The sequence below is a fragment of the Staurois parvus genome, unplaced genomic scaffold (assembly GCF_062004578.1).
Source record: "Staurois parvus isolate SC_StPar_1 unplaced genomic scaffold, SC_StPar_1.0 ptg000420l, whole genome shotgun sequence".
Taxonomy (NCBI): domain Eukaryota; kingdom Metazoa; phylum Chordata; class Amphibia; order Anura; family Ranidae; genus Staurois; species Staurois parvus.
Window position 1 is genome coordinate 3,418,176 of NW_028318216.1, and position 25,591 is coordinate 3,443,766.

At 39.3% G+C, this 25,591-nt stretch overlaps 1 protein-coding gene across 8 annotated transcripts in view; it reads left to right on the forward strand.

Moving 5' to 3' along the window:
* Positions 1-23,803, forward strand: part of AAK1 (AP2 associated kinase 1) — a 160,539-nt gene extending 136,736 nt beyond the window's left edge. For 6 of the 8 annotated variants that reach the window (XM_089687204.1, XM_089687196.1, XM_089687199.1 and 3 more), the window contains one exon: positions 17,041-23,803. In XM_089687204.1, coding sequence (XP_089543330.1) covers positions 17,041-18,110 — 1,070 coding nt within the window. In that variant the 3' untranslated portion in view covers positions 18,111-23,803. Of the gene's footprint in view, positions 1-1,772; positions 3,855-17,040 lie in introns of those variants that run through there. The other 2 variants (XM_089687202.1, XM_089687203.1) reach the window with 1 other exon arrangement.
* Positions 23,804-25,591: the final 1,788 nt, after the last annotated feature.

The following is a 25,591-nucleotide window of genomic DNA, read 5'->3' on the forward strand; positions in this document are numbered from 1 at the left end:
TAGCAGGCCAGTTCTTCTGCATCTCTTTGTGCAGTTGCCTAGTCATCAATTACTGTTGCCTGCAGATTTTCTGTAGGTATTAACCTATGTTCTACCATTAGTTTCTCATGATCTCATAGTATCTTATTCCTCTAATGTTATACTGTTATCACTAGGTCCTAGGAAGAATGTTTGGTATCGTCAGCTCAATGTTTGTTTTTGTGGTAGAGTGGGAAAGAGATGGGATTTAAAATTCGATTTATGAAGGCTGTTTCCTCGTAGACAAAATTTCTCCTGTTTTGTCTGACTCCTGTCAACTGGACAGCAAGTGAGGAAAAATCCCTGTTCTAAGTCAGGGGTAGGCAACCTTGGCATTCCAGCTGTTCTGAAACTATAGAACTCATCCATCTGCCTTTAGAAGTCATGCCGATGTTGCCTACCTCTATTTTAAGCCTTCCACACTCTACTAGAAAATGTTTTAATACTGTCTGTGTCCCCATTGGGTGAATTCCCCTCACTTTCTTTTCTAATATCCCTCCAATAGACAAAAAAAAAAAAAATTGACAGAAATTGGGCTTTAATTTAATCTGACAGTCATGTCCCCATAATGTGATGTTGAAAGCTCCAGACCAGACATTTCTTGCGGTCTTTCAGGCTATGCCTGAAAAATATCTTATGTTCAGGAAAGGAAAAAATTATTTTTTTTCTTTTTTGAATATGGATAGCACAAGGATGTCATGTCACCTTTTTTAAAGAGAAGAGTTGGTTCACATTAGGCTGAGTATAGTTTAACTCCTGCATGCCAGATTGCATACCGATGCATGATTTATAAGCATTGAAATTTAAAGGTTGAGTACAGCTAAAAACCAATATTTTTGTAGTAAGTAGATGGTCGTGTTTTACAACATGCAGCAGTTGCTTGTTTCTCTCTAGGTCTCCAGTGGCAAGATTTCTTACCTTATCTAATTTCGCCAACCAAATTAGTAATTTCCCCCTACCTAAGTCTCCATTATGTCCTAAAGGGAAAGCTGAAATGGCTGGAGATGTGGCTGGAGCCAAAAGAAATATTGATGACTATAGATTATAAATGGTGATAATGAGCAAGTCAAATCCAGGGTGCTAGGATTAAAGCCAACCATAGATGGTTCAAATCTTGACCAGTTCAGCAAGGACCGTACGAGATTCGAACAATTTATGGGCAGGCTGATGGTACCTAATTCAGTTGTTGTACAACTTGGGTACTACCAGCATGTCGGATTTTTCATGCAATTCTTGCCAGGGGCTATAGCTGCTATCATTAATCACTGTGTTCGCCTGGCAAGGATAGTCCCCCGCCAGGAGAACACAATTGCTCCGCGGGACGAATTACCTTATCCAACACTGTGTTGATGGGAGAATTGAGCTATTTTCTTTCCTGCAACCCGTGGTTGCAGGAAAGAAAATTGCATAGTCTATGGCCAGCTCTTAAGATTACAGCCATACTCCCGCAAAAGTAAATCATGATTGGCCTTCCGAGGATGTAATTTTCCTGATCTGCAAAAAATTGATTTGTCTCTATCTCTAATGGGAAGGTACATGGGGAGTCCCATCTTAAACCGTAGCAACTGATGTGTGTTGTAGTGAATTGGCATATGCCAGTAGACGGTTTTGGCTGAACTTGGCCTTTAAGTACAAATGGCAAATGGTTACACAATGCTTCTCTCACAGATCCCATGCTTCCTGCCTTTTGCACCTTCTGCTCTGTCTCTGTTTTCAACAACATACTGAATTGCTGTCTTTCCCCCACTTTCCAGGTCCTCACTCTAATAACAGCAGTGGGAACTCAGAGTCCAGCCTACCAAACATGTCCAGGTCTCTACTACTGGTGGATCAACTCATAGACTTGTAAAGTGCACACACTCTAGCAAAATCCTCCCCCTGTCCCAACAGAGGAGTAACCCTACAGATATATATATAAATATATAGATAGATAGAGATATATGTACATCTCTTTATTTTTATTTTCAACGTTCTGTGAACATCAGTGTAGTATGGATCTACTAAGGAGCCTCTGGCTGATTGTGAACACATATCCTTGGCACCTTTCTCATCTTGTACAAACTGCTTTCTCCTTTACGGATAGAAAGACCTGTGTTGTGAAAGGACTGTGTAGAGTAAGAGACTGTGTGACTGCTGGGGAGATAAAGGAATCCCAAAGTGCTTACAGTGTGGAAGTAATGCTCTGTGTCCATGTGTATTGCTGTACAAAAGCTGTAAAGTCAGTGGATAACAGCTGAATTACCCAGTCTCAGCAGAGGTACAGTCTTCATGATGTCAAGATTGTTGGCTGCAAAGCCTTAAAGGGACTCTTGCCTCATTTTTAATTGTCCTCTTTTATTTGTTGAACAATGAATCGTGTATAATCACTTTTTTCCAAAATAGCTCTAGTATTCATAATGGGTAAACCAGATTGTATAGCTCATTGTAATATCCCTTGGTTCCTTTCCTGTTTGTTGCAATCATTTTTATTACCCCTTTTGAATTATTATTTTGTGCATCTTTCTCTTACATATCTGATAAAAGAAAAATGTGTTTGGGAGTAGAGGCTTAAGTCTTCTGTGGGGTCTAACAAGGTGAGACCCTCATTTTTGACAAGATGATTTCTAATTTGACATTGTTGTAGGCATTAGTCTACAAAAAGACACCCCACCAACTCCAGATCTGCAGATTGTGTGTTAACTGTGGAATTCATAAAGAGTGTTGTAGATCCTCTTTAGAAACATGTCTTGTGGTAGTGCAACAAGCACTGAAATTTGCAACAGATTCATGTACATGTCTGTTAAAGTACAACGCAGCTCTACTAGAAGTGTCAAAGGCATCTCTTCTGCAAAGTGGCAGAATTATACAGGCAGAGAAGCTATTTGAAGAGGTTGGTGGAGTAATGGGAAATGTATCAAATATCCGTTTCAGGGGATCGTAGACACATTTTGGCAAATAATTGTCTCAGTTGCAACACAGTTACACATACAACACAGTCAACAATTTACTCAAACATGGAAAAGGTCCTTTGAACTTCCACTCATCACCAATTTGACGGTATTTCTTTATGAATTTGTCTCATAAATAGCACTATACAGTAAACATATTGCAAAAAAGAGCTACTTGAATTTGTTTCATGCTTTGCTACCATCATTGAAAATGTCTCATCTTTCCATGAATTTGGCGAAAGGCTTCTGACTACATATACTCCGTCAGAAATGTGTCACAAATTCCTTATTGAATCACTCCAAATATAGGAGATTCTGGAGGCACCCGGTGGGGTTAAGCAAAGTAGAACCCTCATTCCTGCCATTTTGCTGACAAGATGATCTCTAATTGTTTGACATTGTTGTTGTTATGAGGCTATAAAAAGCTGTCCACCAACTCAAGATCTGTGGATTGTATGTAAATTACACTGTTACACTTGCATACTGTGTTATATGCCCTTAACCCAATGTATCCCAGTCCAGTTCTCAGGGAAATCTTCATAGATTTTTGTAGGCCCAATAAGTAGCAATAGGTACACAGACCTGGGGACTTTAATGTTTGTGAATGTTCAATATTTCTGAGTAAATGTGACCTAAATATGATCTGTTTTCAGAAACGAAAAGTTATTCACCAATGGGGTCAACAACCTAATGCTTGTTCATTTACTGTATGTATTGAGAAAAATGATCCAGTTACTTGTACATATTTGCGTTTGCCAAAAATAGGTGAACCTGCTTTCAGAAGACAGTAGAGTGGTGGTGATTTAGACATTGTAGCTATAGGATTCACATGACCCAAGTAGGATTTTTGAAAGTGCATTGTTGCTTTATAACATATGAGTAATTAAATGCTGTTTTGTGTTATCAATACATTTTGGTTCATGTGTTTTAATTAGCCTTGCTCATGGTGTGATCTTTGTTGGTCCACCACTCCTGGAGAGGGAGAACAGTGGCGTTTAATTGCTATTTGTAGGCAATCTGTGTTAAGCCAACCGTACATGGATCGACATTCGGGCAGTTCAGCAGGGATGGGCACTTGTGTACAGTCAGCCTGTTGGGATTCTTCCCAAACAATTTGTACCTCTGGCTATAACTGGCAACACTGATCATTGTATTCTGACAGCGGGGAAGGTTTCCCCCTGTTAGAATACAATACCACAGCGGGAATAGATTCCCCCATCTACTTTGAATGTGTTGATGGAGGAATCTGATAAGTTTTTTTTGTTCAACGTGCTGGTTGACCCCCTAAAAAATGATCAACGTATGGGCTGCCTTACAGTGGACTGGGGGGGAGTTTACACTCTTTGGAAATAATTTATTTTCAGACTTTAAGCTTCAATAATTTTGTTTCAGAGGTCCTTAGAAATCTCCTTTTTTGAGCCATGACAAGTCAGTGGCATTAAAGTTAGACGTGGATGGTGAGGACCCAATTTTATGTTATGTAAATAAGGCCAGGCCTTCCACGCTCACTCCTGATAATCATCCCATTGGTTGAAAAGCATACTTTTTGTTTCCCTGTAAATTAATTGAAACTCCTGGAGATCCACATATCTTTTGGAACAAAATTTTTTAGCTATGGATTTTTTTCCTCCGTGAATAAATGAGCGAGTATAATGCTTTTGTTTTTTATTTGGGTTTTTATTATTGTTTTAGGACTTGCATGAGAAAAATCAAATTTTAGGTTGTAATTACACACAAATATTGATCATTCGGAAGGGTTCACAAACTTCAAAGCAATATTGTATGGAGCACAGAGGTGCAACACTATTGCATTAATCTCTACGCAATCCACAGATCAGGTGTTACTGAACTCATTTTGTAAAGGTTTTAAAAATGGAGAAAGGGTAAAGAGAAAAGCTTCAACATCCTCCAATTTTTACCCCAAAGGGAAATTTTTCATGAGAAAATTGGAAGCTGCCATTGATGTTATTTTCATTTGAAAATGCTAGCTAACTTGTCAAGCTGACAATTTGAGTTCATTGATGTCCCTGACCTGGAGCAAGCATGCAAAAAAAAAAGATTTTGCTTCTCCAGCTCTGAATACTGGTTGCAGGTAATTGACTAAAATCATTGAAGCCAACGTGTCAGAATAACCTTTTCAAAAGGCAGTCAGCAGTGGCCGTTCCCCATATCTTTCGAAGTACAAGTTTACTTAAAACCAGCAACATACAGTGCCTTGAAAAAGTATTCATACCCCTTGACATTTTCCACATTTTGTCTTGTTACAACCAAAAACGTAAATTTATTTTATTGGGATTTTGTGAACAGCAATGTTAAAGTCTTGCCACAGATTCTCAATTGGATTTAGGTCTGGACTTTGACAGGATCGTTGTCCTGCTGGAAGGTGAACCTCTGCCCCAGTCTCAAGTCTTTTGCAGACTAACAGGTTTTCTTCTAAGATCACCCTGAATTTGGCTCCATACATCTTCCCATCAACACTGACCAGCTTCCCTGTCCCTGCTGAAGAAAAGCATCCCCACAACATGATGCTGCCACCTCCATGTTTCACGGTGGGGATGGTGTGTTCAGGGTGATGTGCAGTATTAGTTTTTCGCCACACATTACGTTTTGCTTTTAGGCCAAAAAGTTCCATTTTGGTCTCATCTAACAAGAGCACCTTCTTCCACATGTTTGCTGTGTCCCCCACATGGCTTCTCGCAAACTGCAAACGTGACTTCTTCTGGCTTTCTTTCAACAATGGCTTTCTTCTTGCCACTCTTCCATAAAGGCCAGATTTGTGGAGTGCACGACTAATAGTTGTCCTGTGGACAGATTCTCCCACCTGAGCTGTGGATCTCTGCAGCTCCTCCAGAGTTATCATGGGCCTCTTGGCTGCTTGGCGGCCTGTCCGTTTAGGTGGATGGCCATATCTTGTTAGGTTTGCAGTTGTGCCATACTCTTTCCATTTTCGGATGATGGATTGAACAGTGCTCTGTGAGATGTTCAAAGCTTGGGATATTTTTCTATAACTTAACCCTGCCTTAAACTTCTCCACAACTTTATCCCCAACCTGTCTGGTGCATTCCTTGACTTTCATGATGCTGTTTGTTCACGAATGTTCTCTAACAATCCTCTGTGGGCTTCACAGAACAGCCGTAGTTATACTGAGATTAAATTATACACAGGTGGACTCTTATTTACTAACTAGGTGACATCTGAAGGCAATTCCACTAGATTTTAGTTAGGGGTATCAGAGTAAAGGGGGCTGAATACAAATGGACGCTACACTTTTTCAAATTTTGATTTGTAAAAAAATATTGAAAACCATTTATCATTTTCCTTCCATTTCACAATTATGTTCCACTTTGTGTTGGTCTATCACATAAAATACCAATAAACTAAATTTACATTTTGGTTGTAACATGACAAAATGTAGAAAATTTCAAGGGGTATGAATACTTTTTCAAGGCACTGTACAGTCAGATTTTCCTAGATATGATTGGTCAACAAAATTTACCAAAAGCTTTGCAGTGCTAGAGCCTGCCTAAATAATCAATTGTATAATCAAATGTATATCCATCTACTGAACATGAGGCTAACCATACAGTTGTTGATATATATTTGCTGATCTAACAGATAAAATCTGACCAAACCCTGTGTGGACGGCTCTTAAACTGTTCAGATATTTTTTGTAGAATATGCTTGTTTGGTTTACACTGTTAAGTGAAAATGTCATTGTTAAATCATTGCATATTGTGGTCTTAAAAAATGACAACTGTATGTTTTCATGAATAATCTGTAGATGTTGACATGTTGATTAATGACAGTCAACAGGAAATAAGTAATTAAAAAAGGGATGGGTTCTGAGTCCTATTTTTAAAACTCTGAGGAAATAGAATTAGGACAATTAGTTAAATACGACTGGTGGTTCCTATTGCTGGTTGGATAATAAGCCTGATTGGCCGCTCTTGGGGAAACCTACATTTCCCTTAGCTGCTACTTCTTTTTTTGCGTGTAGTCAATTTGAACTGGATAAACTATATACATTGTAAAGCTGAGTGTCTTGGGAGACATTAGGTTGAAGGGTTATTTGTTATTGTCATGTTCTGTGTCTGGGACCGTACCTGCTTGGTGATAACTGGGTTCTAAACTGTATGAAATATACAAAGTTCAATACAGGGGATCTTTTCAAAGAATGAAAACAGGTGGCTTCTGCGATGTTAATAGATTAGCACCCTGTGCCATATTGCTCAGTTTGTTCAGGCGCAGTAAATGGGAAATCAAGTTATAAGTCAGCTGTAACTTGCAGTTGAGGAGCCACCTTGATGGCCTTGATGAACATAAATTAAACAAAATGTAACTTGCTAGGAAAGAAATATAGGAATCAATATATTCATAATCAACTGCAGCTTAATCAGTAGGAAACTTGCATTTCCTCTACTGCACAATAATATGTACAGCCCATTGGGAAAGGGGAACATTTTTAGGGCTAGAAAATGTAAATGGTTGCATAGCAAGGTCTTTTAATTTTGTTAGGTGCCTCATTTAGACAAATGTTTTGTTTTTGTGTGTCTGAAAAATGATTTTTGCTTAATAGACAATATATTGTCTTAAAAAAGATCAGCAGGCCACAGCCATTAAGAATATATACTGTCAGCTTCTGCAGTTGGGTATTATACATGTCAGAGGGCATCTCATCAAATACGGTTAGGCCAGCAAAGTTAGACAAAAATCTTGGAAGTGGCATGGAATGCATTTTTAAGCAGAAACTTGTATAAACCGCACCTAGAGCCTAAAATGCAGTTATGGGGTTAGTTGTACAGTGTGTCCCAAAGACTGCATGTGCAAAATAGTCTTTTTGAGACTCAGGTTGCACACATAAAAATTGACAAAATAAGCAACATAAAGGGCAAAGTTTTGGTAGTTACTGATAGTTGAACCACCAGCTGGTTCGATGATTCAAGAATGTTTCACATTTACTGCTGAATTTGAAATGTACTCCTTTACTTTATGAAGGATACATCAAGAGGTGTGAGACACCGTCACTTTGGTTCATACCAGCTGAATATGTTCATTTATAACATTTAGCTATTGGTGGGCATTGGTAGGTTCAATCACACTTAGAATAATCGGTATATACACCAGTCAGCCCCATCTTTATGACCACCCACTTAATATTGAGTAGGTCCCCTTTTGCGACCAAAACAGCCCTGGCCTGTCAATGCATGGATTCCAAAGCAACAACCACATGAATGGCAGAACCCAAGGTTTCCCAGCAGAACATTAGCTAAAGCATCACAGTGCCTCCACCGGCTTGCCTTCTTCCCATACTAAATCCTGGTGCCATCTTTTCCCCAGGTAAGCGACCCACACACACCCAAACATTCACACGATGTAGAAGGAAAGCTAATTCATCAGACCAGGCTGCCTTCTATCATTGCTCTGTGGTCCAGTTCTGATACTCACATGCCCATTGCAGGTGCCTTTGGTTGTGGACATGGGTCAGCATTGGCAGCTACGCAGTCCCAAATGTATCAAACTGTAATGCACTGTGTGTTCCGACACCTTTCTATCTGAACCAGCATTTTTCAGCCGTTTAAGCTACAGTGGCTCTCCTATAGGATCAGACTACAAGGACCAGCCTTTGCTCCTGATGTGCACTAGTGAACCTTGGCTGCCCATAACCCTGTTGCCGATTCACTGTTTTTCTTTTTTGCTTGGACCACTTTTGGTAGGTTCTGACCACTGCAGACCGGGAACATCCCACAAGTGCTGTATTTTTGGAGATACTCTGACCCAGTTGTCTAGCTATTCTTACACTTGCCAGTTTTTCTGCTTTCAACCCATCAGCTTCAGGGACAACATGTTCACTTGCTGCCTAATATATCCCACCCACTTTCTAGTTCCATTTTAACAAGATAATCAATGTTATTTACTTTACCTTTCAGCGGTCATAAAGTGGTATAAATTATAAAATGCAGTATGCAATATCCTGCCAAACTGAATGTTTGCAGCAGAAATTATTATTCCAGCAGCCAAACATGTATGGAACCAGCAGAGAATTAATTTCCTCTGGCACTCCTAATGATGTCAGAAATCAATGGCAGCATACTGATGTAATATCTAACCTGGCACAGTCCCCTTCCTGCCATCTTTCTCGCAGAGTACACTGATCGCCACACATGATACTGTTAAGAGCACCAGAGAATTCCCGGTGCAAACGGGCACATATGTGAAATTATCCTTTTTAAGAGACTGTTTTATGCTTAAAATCATGTTAAAGCAGAGATTTCCATGAAAAATCCATAATAATTAACAGATATCTGTGCAAATCCTGTTTGAGTTCCATTTACATACGATGTATGTAATTCTAATGAAAAACTACATATGGAGGTAAATGGAGATTATATTTTCAGTGGAATTGTTTGGGAATTGTCAAAGTTTTCTATTCAGATTGGACTTGTGTGTAATACTGGCTGGCGTCTTAAGACTCCTCCTGTATGATAACCTGCTAGAGTACAAGTAAGGAATGGCTGAAAACTGTGTATTGGCCACAGAAAGTGAAATATGGGCTATACGTGAACAATTGGCTTTGGAAAGCAACTCTTTACACAACAGTAAAGATTGGAAAAAACATAATGGCCTCTGGTAAATGTTGGCATTTCAAAATATATTTAAGTGGGGAATATAAATTCAAAGTGAACACATATTATATATACAAGTTAAAACTGTCCAGGCTACAGATGCATTGTAAATATATCTGAATATAAATGTGCTGTAAAGAAGCATTTTAAAGGGCCTATAAACTTGATATGTAAAATGAACTAAAGCCATTCATAAACACACATGCTTCGTGATATACAAATTACTGTTTTCTGACTAAGCTTGAGATATGCAAGATGTTTTGTACCCTATAAAACCCATGTATTCAGTTGTGTAAAATGATGACAGCTAAAAGAGAACATGCAGGTTTTCATGTTAGCACTAACTCTAAACAAGGACTCTGTCATTATGTAGATTTACCTTGCGATGTGCCTAGTGAGTAGCTTAAGGCAAGCCATAGATTATACAATTTTTTTTCTTTCCAGCAACTGCGGAGCTATTTTGTTCTCCCGGCGGTTAGCTGTCCCTGCTGCTAGAACAGCCTTTTTCAACCATGGTGCCTAGGCACCCTGGGGTGCCTTCTGGGTTCTTCAGGGGTGCCTTGGTAGAATGCCTAAAAACTACACAAAAATTGTGTACATGCCAGTGGGTGGATTAAGTCTGCTTTTTTGTTACATAAAGCCATGGGTTTTATTTGTGCAGCATTACAACCTTGAACACTGTGCTGGCCAGCCACCAGCATCCTTGCAACCACTGATATCATTGGTTGATAAGAACATCAGGCACCTGCACAGCATCCTTATTTACACCCCAACCTCCCCTCCCGTCAGCATTGGGGTCACGTTGGCTCTGTAGGGGAGAGAAAATGAGGAGGAAAAAATGTTGGCATACTAATCAGTACCAGTCTGCATAAGCATATTTGCTTTGAAAGAAAAAAAATCACCTCTAATGGTGTCTTGTGTGTGGATGCTGCTGTATTATGTAAAACTGATAGGTTTTTTTTTTTTTAATTTTAGAATGAGGTGCCTCGAGAGCATTCATAATTTTAAAGGGTGCCTTGACTGTTTAAAAGGCTGAGGAAAAACTGCACTAGAACACAATGGTTACTGCTAGCATCTATAGCTGCTCGCAATAATCACATGTTAAAAATCCAACGTGCTGGTTGCACCCAGGTCAATAAATGGACCCACTTGGGTACAATCAGCTTGCCCTTCGATACAAATTATAGATCAAATTTCGGCCGGTCGGTGCTGAACCGGCCAAGATGCGATCCATCTATGTCCAGCTTATGTTGTACTGTATTTCCACTTTTGCAACCTAAGTGGGACAACACCTACTTTGTATATGTTACATATTTCCATTCACATACCATAACTTTAATCTTCACATCTTTTCAGAGCAGCAAAGGCTGCTCAGACCCATTTGCTCCTAAAATAACTAAAAAGGAAAATGTATCTTTAATTATTTTAAGGTATGCTCCGTGAACAGAAACACCTAAGTTGGGGTTTCTCAAATTTGATTGCAAAGGGGTGGAAATGCATCATATTGTACATGGCTGATCATGAACCTACTGCTGGGGAAATTTAGGGCTCATCTAAAATGTTGTGTTTTTTTTTTTTGTTGTTTTTTTTTTTATACAGTTGGGGAATGATTATGCCTTCTTTTTCCCCACTTTGAAAATCTTCTCACTTCCTGTCTATTTAATGGATATCCGAAAGAATGTAAGGTGAACTCTTCCAAATGGGGACACCAGAGCTTCTAGTCCTTCAACACCATTAAAACAACATTTTTGGCTGTAGTTGCTCTTTAGTTAATGGAAAGATTTACATTTTAATATGCAAGGGAGGTGAACCAGGGTACAGAGGAAAAGTAGATCTCTGCGTCCTTCTTTGGGATTACTGGATAGGTATTGTAGCTATGCTGCAGTTACTTGTGGCCCAAATAAGTTCTCTAGACATAACTAGGAAATTCCCAAAACATAATAGCACATAGAAATAGTCATGTACCCTCTAGTAGACTGTCCATAGGCATAAGCATAGAAATTGGACCATTAACAACATTTGCACAGTTTGCATGCTGTACTTGGGGCTGGAGGAGACAACAGCATAGACCCCCTGTCCTGCTTCACCCAAAATGTTTTGGGTAGATTTACTCTTTAAGCGATCTAAGTTTTTTGTGTGTAGATGCCCTTTATTCTGCAAAATAAAGTTATGAATACTTTTTCTGAAAGGATGTCTCTGGCTTTTACAATTTATCTAGTAACATCGCAGAACCATTTTAAAATATCAAAGATTCCACCATATATCCCCCTGATCCTTGTTGGTGGACCGCTCTGCTCTGCATGGAGGATACTTGTGTGGCCTGAATTTCCTTCATTTTATTTTTTACTATGAAAAGTATTTAAATATATGTGTGTGTGTGCGTGCGCGTGTCTTGCAATATCAGTGTATTCTCTGTTTGTGCAGATGTCCTTGAGAGAGTTTCAACTTTATCTGTATATGCTACACCAAGGTTGGTGTGATCTGTCTCTCTCTGTATGTCTACTGGAATCGCTCTCTCTGCCATGTACTGGTTTTTGCTGTCTGTAAATAGTCCTCCAAGCCTTCAACATTTGTGGGGTCCTCCTCTGTATTACAAATTTCTACCTGTGTCCAATACACCAATCTTTATTCTTCTGTATTGTATGAAAAAAAAAAGTGTTCTCCTGGAGAACATTTATCATTACCTTAGGAAAAATCCTCTAGTGAAGTGGTTGGTAGAATTTTGACTTGTGTATATATAAATATATAAATATATTTGTTATTTTAGTTCATGCTCCTAATCCTCCAGTTTAAGTCCCTCCAGTTCTCTCCCAAGTTTTCCAAGAAGGGGAAAAAGTAGAGAGAAAATGTCCATATGGCGTTTACAACCTGCACATTTCCTGATTGTATAATAGAATTCAATCTATTTCTGTGAATTAAAGTATTTTAAAGAATGGTTTCTTGACTCCGGTTTCTCTTGTTCATGTTCACGTGAAAGTCTCTTAATGGAAAACTTCAATTTTGCTTTAACAATGATGTAACCTACGTAATTGCAGCCATTGTGTAATTTAGTAAAACTACCTTTTCATTTCGGTCTACAGCCAACAATAATTTTCTTTATGTCGAAAGAAGGAAAAAAAACTAACTTCTGTTCCTTGAAACCATGGCAATATTAATTTTTAAATTCAGGATGCCTGTGCCTGCAATTGCCTCATGGTCTCTTCCAAATATCTACACAAAGCTCACTGTATAGGCAGGAATTTACCTTCCACAGCACTGGTCTTATGTTTACAGCACTGAAAAATATATCTTTGCATTATTAACTATGTCATAAAGAATGTTTGAGATTGTTACTATACCACGAAGATTAATGATAGTTAACGTGGAACTAAACCCACTGAGGTAACTGTTTTCCAAAATAATTACATTCAATGCATGCCTTGAATGATAACTGTATTAGTTGCTAGTGTGCTTATATCATCTCTCAACCAAACTGTCAATCCATCAAATGGCAGGGTTATAGCTGAATCCAAAGAACAAAAGGTATACCACCCGGGCAAACAATCCAGATCAATCCACAACAGGTGCAGGCTCTGGCTCGCCACCACACACGATGCAATAGGAAGAAGGGTCAGCCGCACGTCGGAGGATAGATGAATATAGTGTGTATTTATTGATCCATAGGACACACAAAACACCAGGACATGAATACAGGACTTAACGCGTTGCACACGATCTTGTGCTTAATCTTAAGCATGAGATCGTGTGAAACGCGTTAAGTCCTGTATTCATGTCCTGGTGTTTTGTGTGTCCTATGGATCAATAAATACACACTATATTCATCTATCCTCCGGTGTGCGGCTGACCCTTCTTCCTATTGCAGGGTTATAGCTGGCCATGGTGCTGCACATGTGACAACTGCAGATCAAACAAAGGCCATGATGGGCAGCTTCCTTGGTTGTAGAATTGGAGCAAGTGTTAGCATGACTTATCTTGCTGTTTAGTAATAAATTGGTGGGGTGCCAAATAATTCAAAGAATATATTTTCATAGTCATCATCCCATATTCATAGAGTCATGTATGAAAATATTACCAAGAAGGGGACTTAAAATATGCACACAATTATGTAGAAGAAAAAAAAAAAAACCTTATTCCAAATGCTAGTAAAAAGTCAAACATATGACCAACATAGAAAAGAGGAAAATGTAACTATATAACAAGAACTCTGTGAGTCACAAAGATACGGGCCAATTCCATCGATGTCACAAATTCTTAGATGAGTTGCAGGTCTGTGTTTCTTGGGATGCCCTGCTTCATTAAGACCACATATTGTAATATGAGCATTACTGCATACCCACATGTTGTGAGCATTGTGGACGCTGAGTGACCATATGATACAGAATCTTTTCATAATTGACATCATTCCCATTTAGTTACCTCTTCAGCCTCTCTCCATCATAGTGTGCTTCCACCGGCCACTTTATTAGGTACACTTGTTTAATTGCTTGGTAACACAAATTGCTAATCAGACAATCACATGGCAGCAACTCAATACATTTAGGCATCTAGACGTGGTTAAGACAACTTGCTGAAAATCAAATCAAGCATCAGAATGGTGAAGGAAGGGGATTTAAGTGACTTTGAACGTAGCATGGTAGTTGGTGACAGACGGGCTGGTCTGAGTATTTAAAAAAACTAATCTACTTGAATTTTCACACACAACCATCTCTAGGGTTTACAGAGAATGGTCCAAAAAAGAAAATATATCCAGTGATTGGCAATTGTGTGGATGTAAATGCCTTGTTGATGTCAGAGGGGAATGGGCAGACTGGTTTGAGATGATAGAAAGGGAACAGTAACTCAAATCACCACTCGTTACAACCAAGGTATGCAAAAGACCATCTCTGAATGCACAACATGTCAAACCTTGAAGCAGATGGGCTACAGTAGCAGAAGATGATTGGGAAATTGCAAATGACATATTTCCTTATTAATGTTGGCCTCACAGAAGGTGCCACTCCTGTCAGCTAAGAACAGGAATCGGAGGCTACAATTTGCACAGGCTCACCAAAATTGGACAATAGAAGATTGGAAAAGCGTTGCCTGGTCTGATGAGTCTTGTTTTCAGCTGTGACAGGGTCGGCATTTGGTGTAAACTACATGAAAACATGGATTCATTCTGCCTTGTATCAATGGTTCAGGCTGGTGGTGGTGTAATGATGTGGAAGATATTTTCTTGGCACACTTTTGGGCCCCTTTTGTACCAAATGTGCATAGTTTCAATACCACGGCCTACCTAAGTATTGTTACTGACCATGTCCATCCCTTTATGACTAGTGTACCCATCTTCTAATGGCTACTTCCAGCAGGATAATGCACCATGCCACAAAGCACAAATCATCTCAAACTGGTTTCTTGAACATGACAGTGAGTTCACTGTACTCCAATGGCCTCCACAGTCACCAGATCTCAATCCAATAGAGTACCTTTTGGGATGTGGTGGAACAGGAAATTTGCATCATGTATGTGCAGCTGACAAATCTGCAGCAACTTCGTGATGCTATCATGTCAATATGGACCAAAATCTCAGGAATGTTTCCAACACCTTGTTGAATCTATGCCACAAGGAATTATTATTATTACTCCTGCCAATTAATGCATTATTTTGGGTTGTGTGAATGATGACAATACTTTAGGCTTCATGCGCACTAGTGTTTTTTTTTAAGCTTATAGAAGCTATTATCAGCATATTTTTTTTATGCCCCTAGAAGCTGAATAGTGTTGTCCTATGTGTGTATGCACATAGCGTTTTTTGAGCTTAAAAAAACCCGCTAGTGTGCATGGAGGCTAAACATGTAAGAATGGTCTATTATTATCCTGCTTCAGACCCTTGTTTCCTTTTCCTCTGATCTAAGCTATAACTACTGTTTCTCATCTTCTGATTGCCAAATTTCTATCCTGCAATACTTACGTGCAAGGTAAGAAGTGATGTATGTAATAAGATATGTGTTATCCATAGTAACTAATCAGTCTCTTCTAATTACTAGGCCATGAAATATGATGGAGAAGCTGACTGATTGTGTGCGCTTATTACGTTATTTTAAGCTGAACCTTGGAATAAGCAAATATTGTCTAAATACAAAATAAACTTTTAAAGTATGTCCAGTCAAAAAAAATTTTTGTTCTGTGCAGCTCCAAACTAGTTATAGAACACTGTGATATCAGGAGTCATGTGGAAGCTTTCAAAGTGTGACTGTCAAAAAGAGTTAGTCTGTTGGTTGCTTTGGACGTATATGCTTAGATTTCTCAGAGGTTTGAGCTGCAGTTTGGGTTTTAAGGCATATGAGTGGACAACCCAGCTTAGGGTTAATAGAAAATATGTAGACTGCCATAACTAACTTCTCCAAAAAAAAAAAACAAGATTCTCCAGTGGCATCTAGATTTTTAAAAGCCCAATTCCAAGGCATTTATTTTTAAGTCTCAAAGCAGTAGTAGCCCACTTCACACTTAAGTGTTGCACTCTGGTCCCAGCCATATATTATCTTCCATGTTCAATAATGCTCAGCATCTTTCAGCCCACTTCCTGTGAGCCCAGGGCATCAAGGACACACCCCTGAGGGAAACACATTAACCTGCCCTAGGCATAGGAGAACGATGCAGCACCCAGGTTATAATTTTCAGCCCATGTTTTCATTTAATTATTGGTTAAATATGTATGTAATGTCAGCCTAGAATTAAAACATGTTTTTTGTGAAGGTGTCACTGAGAAATATTTATACAAGCGTACCTCGGTTTACGAATTTAATGCGTTCTGCGGTACTTTACGTATTGCAAAAAAAACGTAAACCGAAATGCGGTTTCCTATAGAATGCATTAAAAACCAATTAATCCGTTCCGGAGGTCAGAAAAAAGTAAAAAAAAAAGTCTTATCTGTTCAAAACTCTTTATAAAGTGCACTTTAAAGGCATAAATACTGTACAGGGACATGATTAAAAAAAATCGTAAATGCATTGAAAACAAATTAATCCATTCATATTGCGAAACAAATTCGTAAACCAAGCCGTTATTTTCAAAGGATTTTCATTCGTAAACCAAAAATTACGTTAACCGAGGCGTTCGTAAACCGAGGTACGCCTGTACTGTGATTTGGGGATAGCAAAAATCACTGACATGAAAGCTGTGGTAACCCTGCTATATTGTGGCTTGTTTTGAAAATTATGCTAGTAAATATACTTAACATTTTAGTTAAACTAATGTTGTATTTTGCCACAATAAGCAAACTGCTTAAAAACTATTGGTAAAGTAGTGCAAAGAGAAATATGGAAAGTAAAACTGAGGAAGTCATAGAGACTTAAGTTTTTTCATTTAGTAGTAGGAATAAGGAAGAGGGGGTCTTTTTGGTTGGTAGTTCATTTGCACATTATCTGTGATGTTTTTGGCTTTTTATATCTTAAATTATCATAGAGAATTAAATTCTTTTTTCTTTACTCTAGGTTTGCTTCAAGGTTCACATGCTTTCCCACTGGGGAATGATGGAGCTCCTAAAGGGCCTGGTGGCGGAGCTGCCCCTCTATCTACTGATAACACTGGCATTTTAGTGTTGAAGGCGGAGTGTCCATCAAAAGGTCCATCCAGTTGCAGTTCTTTTCATAGTAGTGAAGGGGAGGGTACAGACCATGAAACTGACCTATTGGATTGCAGCGGATCAAGACCACTTTTAATGGAATCAGATGAAGAAGAAGGTTCTAAAAAGACAAAGGAAACCACATATGTAAAACCCCCAGAAGAGATAATTTCTAACCAGATGCCCCATGTATTTAAACTTCCAGACCGAATGAACCAGGTCTCTGTAGCAGGCTTTAATGAAGAAGTAGATGTATTTGCCACAGCTCCATTCAGGAATTCCAGGATGTCACAGGATGATTCTGATATATTCACTAATGCTCCATTTGTGGCCAAGCCCAATGCTGCTGTTTTGAGTCAGGCAGAGGAGCCTGATGTTTTCCTTAGAGCTCCTTTTACAAGGAAAATAAGCATTGAAGAGACAGATCCTACTGCCATATCGCAAGCTCATGCATCTCTCAAAGGGCTTGACATGGCATCAGTGGCTAATTCCACATTCCGAAATACTGACTTGATGTTGGGAGGCACTACCATGAAGACTTCATACACTACTGGAAACCTGTATGCACATTCCAGCAGAAGCATTGAGTCATCAGAGGCCTCTCTTTACCTGAACACTTCCAAGGACCCACACGGTGCAGAGAATCACAGAATTCCCAGCCAAGAGGCAGCCCAGGAGATAGTGTTTGGTACTGTGGTTACAAAGCCATTCCGCCCTCAGTCTTTGTCCAAATATTCCCGTCACTACAACCCTCAAGAATTGCAGCCTGTTGAAGCACAGCCCATTGCTGCTTATAAAGTTGTATCTCATGTTGCAAAAGCCTCTGTGGCTGGATCAGTTCCCCTCAACCCAGTGACTTACAGAACTTCAGACATCTCAAGTACAGATCCATTTGGCTCGGCTCCCTTTCCTGCCAAAGGTGGAAGACAAAATCCGTAGAATATGATCTATATAGTTCATGATTTGTCTCTTAGAATTCCCCAAACATTTATGCCTGGTATTGCAATGCACTTCCTATTAATGCATTAATCCTTTCTTTGTTACTTCACATTCTTATTTCTTTCTTCAAAGAAGAAACCTTACTGTAGAGTATCAGTTACATCTATAGCTTTCCATATACCAGTAGAATTTCATTAGAAAATGTTTGTTTTCTGAACCCTAGTTCAATTTTCTAACCGTAAGCATGGTCAAATCAAAGGGGTGGGAAATCCTAACTGTGAATATGGCTTTCGTTTGAGGAAAAATTGTAAATATTGTAATTTACATGTTCTAGGCACAAAAGAAACCTGTTTAATATGTCTGAGATTCCATTTATGTAGCAGGCTGAAATTTTAAGGAAATCTACTCCGTAATGGCTCAACGATGGCTAGATCAAATGCTCTAACAAATAATTTTTCTGAATTTCCATGGAAATGTTGAAACAAAATTCTACTGGTGTGTGGCCGACTTAAGACAATTACAAGAATGAGCCCTAATGTTACTAAAACTTACACTATCTGTGGTTTCTTCTGAATTGGTAACCTCAAATTGGCTGCATGCCAGCTACTATGTCCTGGATGTATTTACAGATTTTTGGTAGCAAAAGGAAACCCACTAGATTGCAACTGAAATTAAAAAATGTCCTAAATTTTATTTAAATGAGGTCAGTATGTACTGTGAAAATATTCAAGTAGTTCTAACACCAACTGCATCCCCTTTTAGTCTTTACCTACTTTTGGTGCAGTTAGCCTTCTGATTACTATGCACAGTTTGGGCTGCTGTCTTTCAAATTATTTCAGTGTTGTGTAGAAAAGTGGCTGTTCTCAACCATGAGACCAACATGCTGCTTCGTGACCAGCCAAGAGTTTATACATCCAGACTCCTACTTCTAGTTTTCAAACTTTCTCTCTTCCTTCTTTCGCTGTTACCTAGCACAGCTGAGGCTACCATAAAAAGCATTGTAAGGTCTGGGGCAGACTGTCACTTTGGCTGATGGTACAGAGGTGGGCTTTTCCCCCGAAGTAGGATGGATTCTGAGAGTTGGACCATGGTGTCCTCAAGAGCTAAATGGGAGCCTTGGCTGTGACAGATTTCAGACAGGTTCTTTATAATTGACAGTTGTAATGGGTTAATGCATTAATGACCTTTTGAATTCTTTTTTTTTTTTTTTTTCTATTATTAAAATTTGCGTTTTAGTTCAGTTTGTTCTGAAACATTAGAAATTGAGGTGCCTTATTTATAGAGATGAACAATCTTGTCCTGCCGTGCATTGCTTGGTATTAAACTCTTAAGTTCCTATACAAATCGCTAAAAAAAACAAATTCTTTAATATTTGTAGGTTATAATGGACCCAGTATACCAGCTTCAGCAAACGTGAGGACTGATCTTTCATCTCAGCCTTAGCTTTTTTTTTTTTTTCCTTTTTTTTTTAATTAATTTTTAGTATATACTTTTAATTCTTTATTTTTTCCTTTGGTTTCAAAGTATTCTCCCTAATACATTCTAAGCACACGAAGAAAAAGGCCACCAGTATCTTCTAAATGTTGTACATCAATCTCCCTGTAGATTTTAGAACACCATTTCATTCATTTACATAAGCAATGGATATTGTGAAAATGAAAACGTTGGACTCTGCTTAAAACAAATCTGTTTTTCAGAGGTTGGAGCTATTTTTCTTAACCCCATGGTTCCTTACAGCTCTCCGCCAAGCCTACCCCCATCCTTGACATGCCTATGACAGACTGAACCTGGCTTTTTAGTAATTCTTCTGGAATCTGCTGAAGAAAAATGTTCATATATTCCTATGGTTATTCCATTAGAAGGCAATTGATACAACTTTTATATGCCCACTAGTAGATTTTGTCTTGGAATATACAAAACAGTGATCCTAAGCTTATATTGTCCTATCCATGCAGGTGGAGGGATAAGATTTTCAGTTCTATAAAAATCCAGGCAGAAGAATCTGAGCTCTTCATTAGAGCTCCTTTTATCAAGGAAAATAAGTGTTTAAGAGCCATATCCTGCTGCCACATCTCAAGGGCATTCATATATTAAAGGCCTTCACATGGTATTATGGACCAAACCCTAGCCCACACCTACTTAAAGGAGAAAAAAAAATTGCCCAGATAAGGTATAGAAATATGGGGCTTATGTAAATATAAAAAAAACTTTAAAAATTATCTCTGTCACCCAAGGAACCAGATTTTTTTTCCAAGAAATGAGACAGCTGGGATTTAGTTGTTACATGCAAAAGTCCCTTTCAGGAATTTTTTTAAATACATGAATACCTTTTTTCTGTCATTAATCAGGCTTCTTTTTACTATTAGCTTGGAAAATCATGGTGACAGCTACAGGAAAAGCGCACACTTTTTCTTTTAAGCGGTTTTTTTTTTGGTGCAAATGTCCTTTTGTTCTTGAGCTATCGTGAACGATCATGGCATGTCATTGTGAACATCCCAAATTTGTATAGTTGTCCTTAATGAGTTTAGTTTGCCTTTTATTAAAGTGGAACTTTAGTTGGAAAATTAGGGCCTGCTAGATCACTTCAGGCTGGCCCCTTTTGCAGGTATACGTATGTAAAACGTTAAAAAGATAAGTGCTTATACTGTTTAAAATCCAGAATACTGTCTCACCCTTCTTTGCACATGCTCAGTTGCTCTGTATTTTTTTGGCACTGTGCTGAAAATGTAGAGGGCAATCTGCTGAAAGCCTAAATATTTTTTGGTGCTCAGGGGCTCTGGGTTTCAGCAAAATGGCAGCCTCCAGCATGAAGAAACTGGGACAGTGCTGCAGGCAATTTAAAGCACACATAAATTTGGTGGTGTAATTATTAATGTGGAATGTACAGTATGTTCTTTGCTAAACATCATCATTTTTTTAATCACGTTATAGGTAAACTTCCACTTTAACAAAGGTGACCTGCAATTAATCATAACATCCAACTCAAATATCGTTTCACTGTTCAGCCTGCTGTAAATGGATGAAAGGTGAAATCAGATTTCGCTTTTATGGGTTACTGGTTTTGCATATTATCAGCGCTTTTGCAGTGCTGTATTAGCCTGACAGTCAGTGTAGGAGATTTAGTTATCTGTATGGCACTGCCATATAACTTCTGTCACTTTATCATGAGAAAAGTATGGGGGCTGCCATTGCTGACCTCGCTTTGAAGAATGCCAGTTCCTTTTATCTTCAGTACTTTCTGCGTCTCTGACCCGGAACATAGAAAAAGTATAAGGAATTCTGATGCTCATTTACAGCATGTCTTTGAGTCAAAAGTCATAGACAGCTAGGCAAGTAGAATTTTCAAACAAAGCCCAGAAATGGCAGCCCCCATAATTTTCTGAAGGTAACTTTTGAGCCAGAGTAGATCACTAATGTGGGGTAAAGGAGCCAAGCCTTATTATTATTATTAATTATTATTATTTTTATATGTCTCCTTGTGACTCTGAGGTCTTCTTCACGCAGTTATCCCTCCCCTCAAGCTATGATAACATTTAAAAATAAAGCGCTTGTTCTGATGTGTGGCAGTCCTTGCCGCCCCTCTGAAAAGCAGTGGATCATGTGTTAACCCACCATGCTGCAACCATGTGTATTGAGTGTGGTCGCATGACAGTTGTGGTTAGGCCTCATTCATTTTGTCATGTTGGCCGGTGGTGCTGTCTGTTGAACGTGACCTAAAATTTACAATTTTTTTTTGCATGTGTCAAGCCCTGAGCGGCTTCATCTCCTTGTTCAGGTGGGTGGTCAGGGTTGCGTAAAACCCTTTACCGCTCCCCGGTTGCACCTCTGAATTTGTTTTTTAATATCCACACTAAATCTGTCATACACAAACGAGACTAAGGTGCAGTTTATTTCAGGCACAATGTATAGAACAGCACGTTAATGTGGTTTCCTTTTCTGCCTGTTCCATCTTTCATTAGTAATGTATACAGACATATGAAAAGGCACTTGTCCTGAAACTGGTTGGTCTATAAAGCTTTTAATACCGCTTCATAGGCAATAGATTACCCAAATTATAACAAACATTAGCCTGCGTGTCGTGGCTACCCACAAATCATGAGAGAGAACCCACTGGCATACCAGTCTCAGTTCTTATGAGATCAGAATGCAACAATTAGTCAGGGCTACTCTGCTGCTGTATTTTAATAGAAACCTGCAGTAAGGTTCACAACGGGGTTGCCATTGCTCACATCCTTCCAATAATACTAGCTGCATGGCTGGCTCTGTATTCAATATACTGACATTGAACAAGTAGGCAGATTAAAAATTACAAGGCAAGTCAAAAATCCTGATCTACATACTTGTTTTAGGCCATCTTTCTCAAACTTCTTACAATAGAGGAACCTTTACAATTCTTATCAAGTCTCATGCTTGTGGAACCCTTGCTAAAAACTAATTCATTGGTGGTCAGTGTAAAAAATGTCCCCCTTACAGATAGCTGGAAAAAATTATCGGTGGCTGTCAAGTGGCGTTGGCCCTGGAACTATGCCAGCATCATCAAATGGAAGGGCAATCAGCCACAGCTCAAAGAACCCCTAACAATTTCTGGAGGAACCCTGGTTGAAAATGGCTGTTCTTGACTACTGCCTTGGACTAATGTAAGTGAGTGGGATCCAAGTGGAAGCTGGAAATCACTGTAATAGGCACCTCTACTGCAGTGATCTCTACTAGCTACCAGGTCTTGTGCCAAGCAGCTGCCAGGCTGTATTCTGGACACAGGAGGTCACCTACTCGGTATGGGCGCCATTCAGGGAACATTTCTATTTTCTCAAAGAATGCAGTGTGTCTTGATTGGACAAGGTGGAAATTGTGAGGTCACTGCCCCACCTCTAAAGGCACAGAACCTGGAAGCTAGTAGAGATCATTGTAGTAGTGGTGCCTACTACAGTGACTTCAGGCTTCCTTGGAGACCCTACGGACATGACACATATTTACTTACATTAGTGCAAGCTAGAACAATGGAACTATAACATTTTCCATACCTGAAATTTGGCTTTAAAGTATTAAATCAGCATGACAGTCCAGCAACTAGCATTTTCAGGTAAGCAATGGCAACTTCCATTTTCTCAATCAGTGATGAGCTCAGGTGTGTTTGGACACAAATCGGAACCCAGCTGAGCTATCCTGCTGGGAAGCTGTCAAAGCTGACATCCAATCAGAAGGCGGATGCAGCATTCCCCACACATGTACACGCCCCTTGCATGCGTGCAGCTATAGGGCAGGGAATGCCTCTGCCGCTTATGATTGTCTGCTTTGACAGCTTTCTGGTGGGATAGCTCAGACAGGTTCAGACTTGTGCCTGAAAATGCCTGAGCTCCTCCCTTCTCTTAATTTGTTTCCCTTTAGCAATATTGAGTGAAATCATGTACCACATTAACGTTGGTCTTCCAAATATCTCTAAAAGGGCTAAGCAGTTATACCAGCCCAGGCACCCAATTTACAATGGCTCCTCCATCAATATCTGATGTTTGCAGCCAAAAAAGTCTCTTAAAACAGAAAAAAACATCATCCCTTGACAGACTTCTGTATAACTTTTTTTAAGCATTGGCTGATTCATCTGCCTATCAACAGTCTCATTTGCATGGATATGTATATTTTTTTTCATCAATCTATAACTTATAGCTATTTCAGAATACAAACAATTATTCTGACAATCAGCCCGTTATTTCTTTGCTGTTACATGCTGCTTGTTCCGCTCTTTAATCACTCCACATCACTACTCTAAGTGAAGCTAAATCTTGTTTTTTATGAGCATTTTCCTCTACTTTGCAGAGCTGCTTCCTCTATTGATGATTCTTAACATCATAAGAATCAACAATAAGGAGCTCTGCACAATTGTACTGTAAGATGTAACTGAGAACAGAGAATAATCTAAAATGAACTGTATTTGTTGGATCAGTGAAATCACTGTTTTTTATACATTGATTGGCTGCTTTCTTAACATTTTTGGAGAAGCTCCTAAAACGGCTGGCCACACTGTGGGGTTTATTTACTAAAGCTGGAGAGTGCAAAATCAGGATCACTTCTACATAGAAACCAATCTGCTTCCAGGTTTTATTTCCAAAGCTCAACCACTTTCCCGCCACCCTATAACAGAAATACTGCTACAGGGCGGCAGAGGTGCACAAAATCACGCGTGTGTGTTTATATGTGTGTGCTTTTGCATTTCTGGGTATGGGGTGCACCGCCATTTGCAGTCTTGGCTGTCAGTAACTGGGTCCCAGCCTTTAATTGCTTGCTGGCACCCGGTGATCGCCGAGTATTACCGACGGGAGAGAACTGAATGTAAACAATACAGTTCACTCCCCTGTCAGCTCCAGCACACTGCTTTGTATGGCTCTGCATAGCAGAGCCATACAAACAGTGTGCTTACAGTGGAAAGCACAGACACAGCCCCATAGTAAAACACACAGCACGCAGTTAACCCTGTGATCACCGCACATTAACCCTTTCCTGCCCAGTGCCATTAGTATAGTGTCAGTGCTTTTTATTAGCACTGATCACTGTATTAGTGTCATTGGGGATGTCAGTGACACCAAGTCAGTTCCCCCTAGTGTCAGTCCTGCTATAAGTCGCTGATCGCCGCCACTACTAGTAAACAAAAAAAAAAAATTCCAGTATAAATACCGCCATTTGTAAACGCTATAACTTTCACATAAACCAATTAATTTACACATATTGGGATTTTTTTTTTTTATAGCAAAGACGTAGCAGAGTACATTTTTCCCTAAATTTATGACAAGTTAGATTTTTTTACCATTTCATTTAATTGGACATGTTTAACCCCTTGATGCCGAGCGGCCGCATATTTGTGTGCAATTAAAAAATGCATATGTGCCGAGAGCGTGCGCCCTACGCGCTCCCAGCACATATGTCCGCTACTCCTGAAAAGGTCCCGATCTCCCCTTTCGATCGGGACCTTTTCCGATCATGTGACAGCGAATCACGACAGTCACATGACCCTAAAACCCTGCCCTGCCTCCTGGCTTCTGAAACTCTTAAAGGCCCAGGAGGCGCCGGCGCCAAGAGGTTAATAGCAAAAAATCAAAAATATTGTTTTTTTTTCCTCTCAAAGCTGTTGGTCTTATTTTGTTTAAAGCACAAAAAATTCAAACCGCAGACAAGATCAAATACCACTGAAAGAAAGCTCTATTTGTGGGGGAAAAAATGACATAAATTTAATTTGGGTGCAGCGTTGCTTGACCGCATAATTGTCAGTTAAAGTAACTCAGCCTCGTAATGCAAAAAATGGCCTGGTCGGGGGGGGGGGGGGGGGGTAAATCCTCCGGAGTGCAAGTGGTTAATTGAACACGCTGAGGTTAGAAACTGATTGGTTTCTATGCAGAAGTGATCCTGATTTTGCCCACTCCAGCTTTAGTAAATAAACCACTGTGTGTGCCATGGCAGGTACACTTTATATGCACAGTTAGTTACTTTTGTAC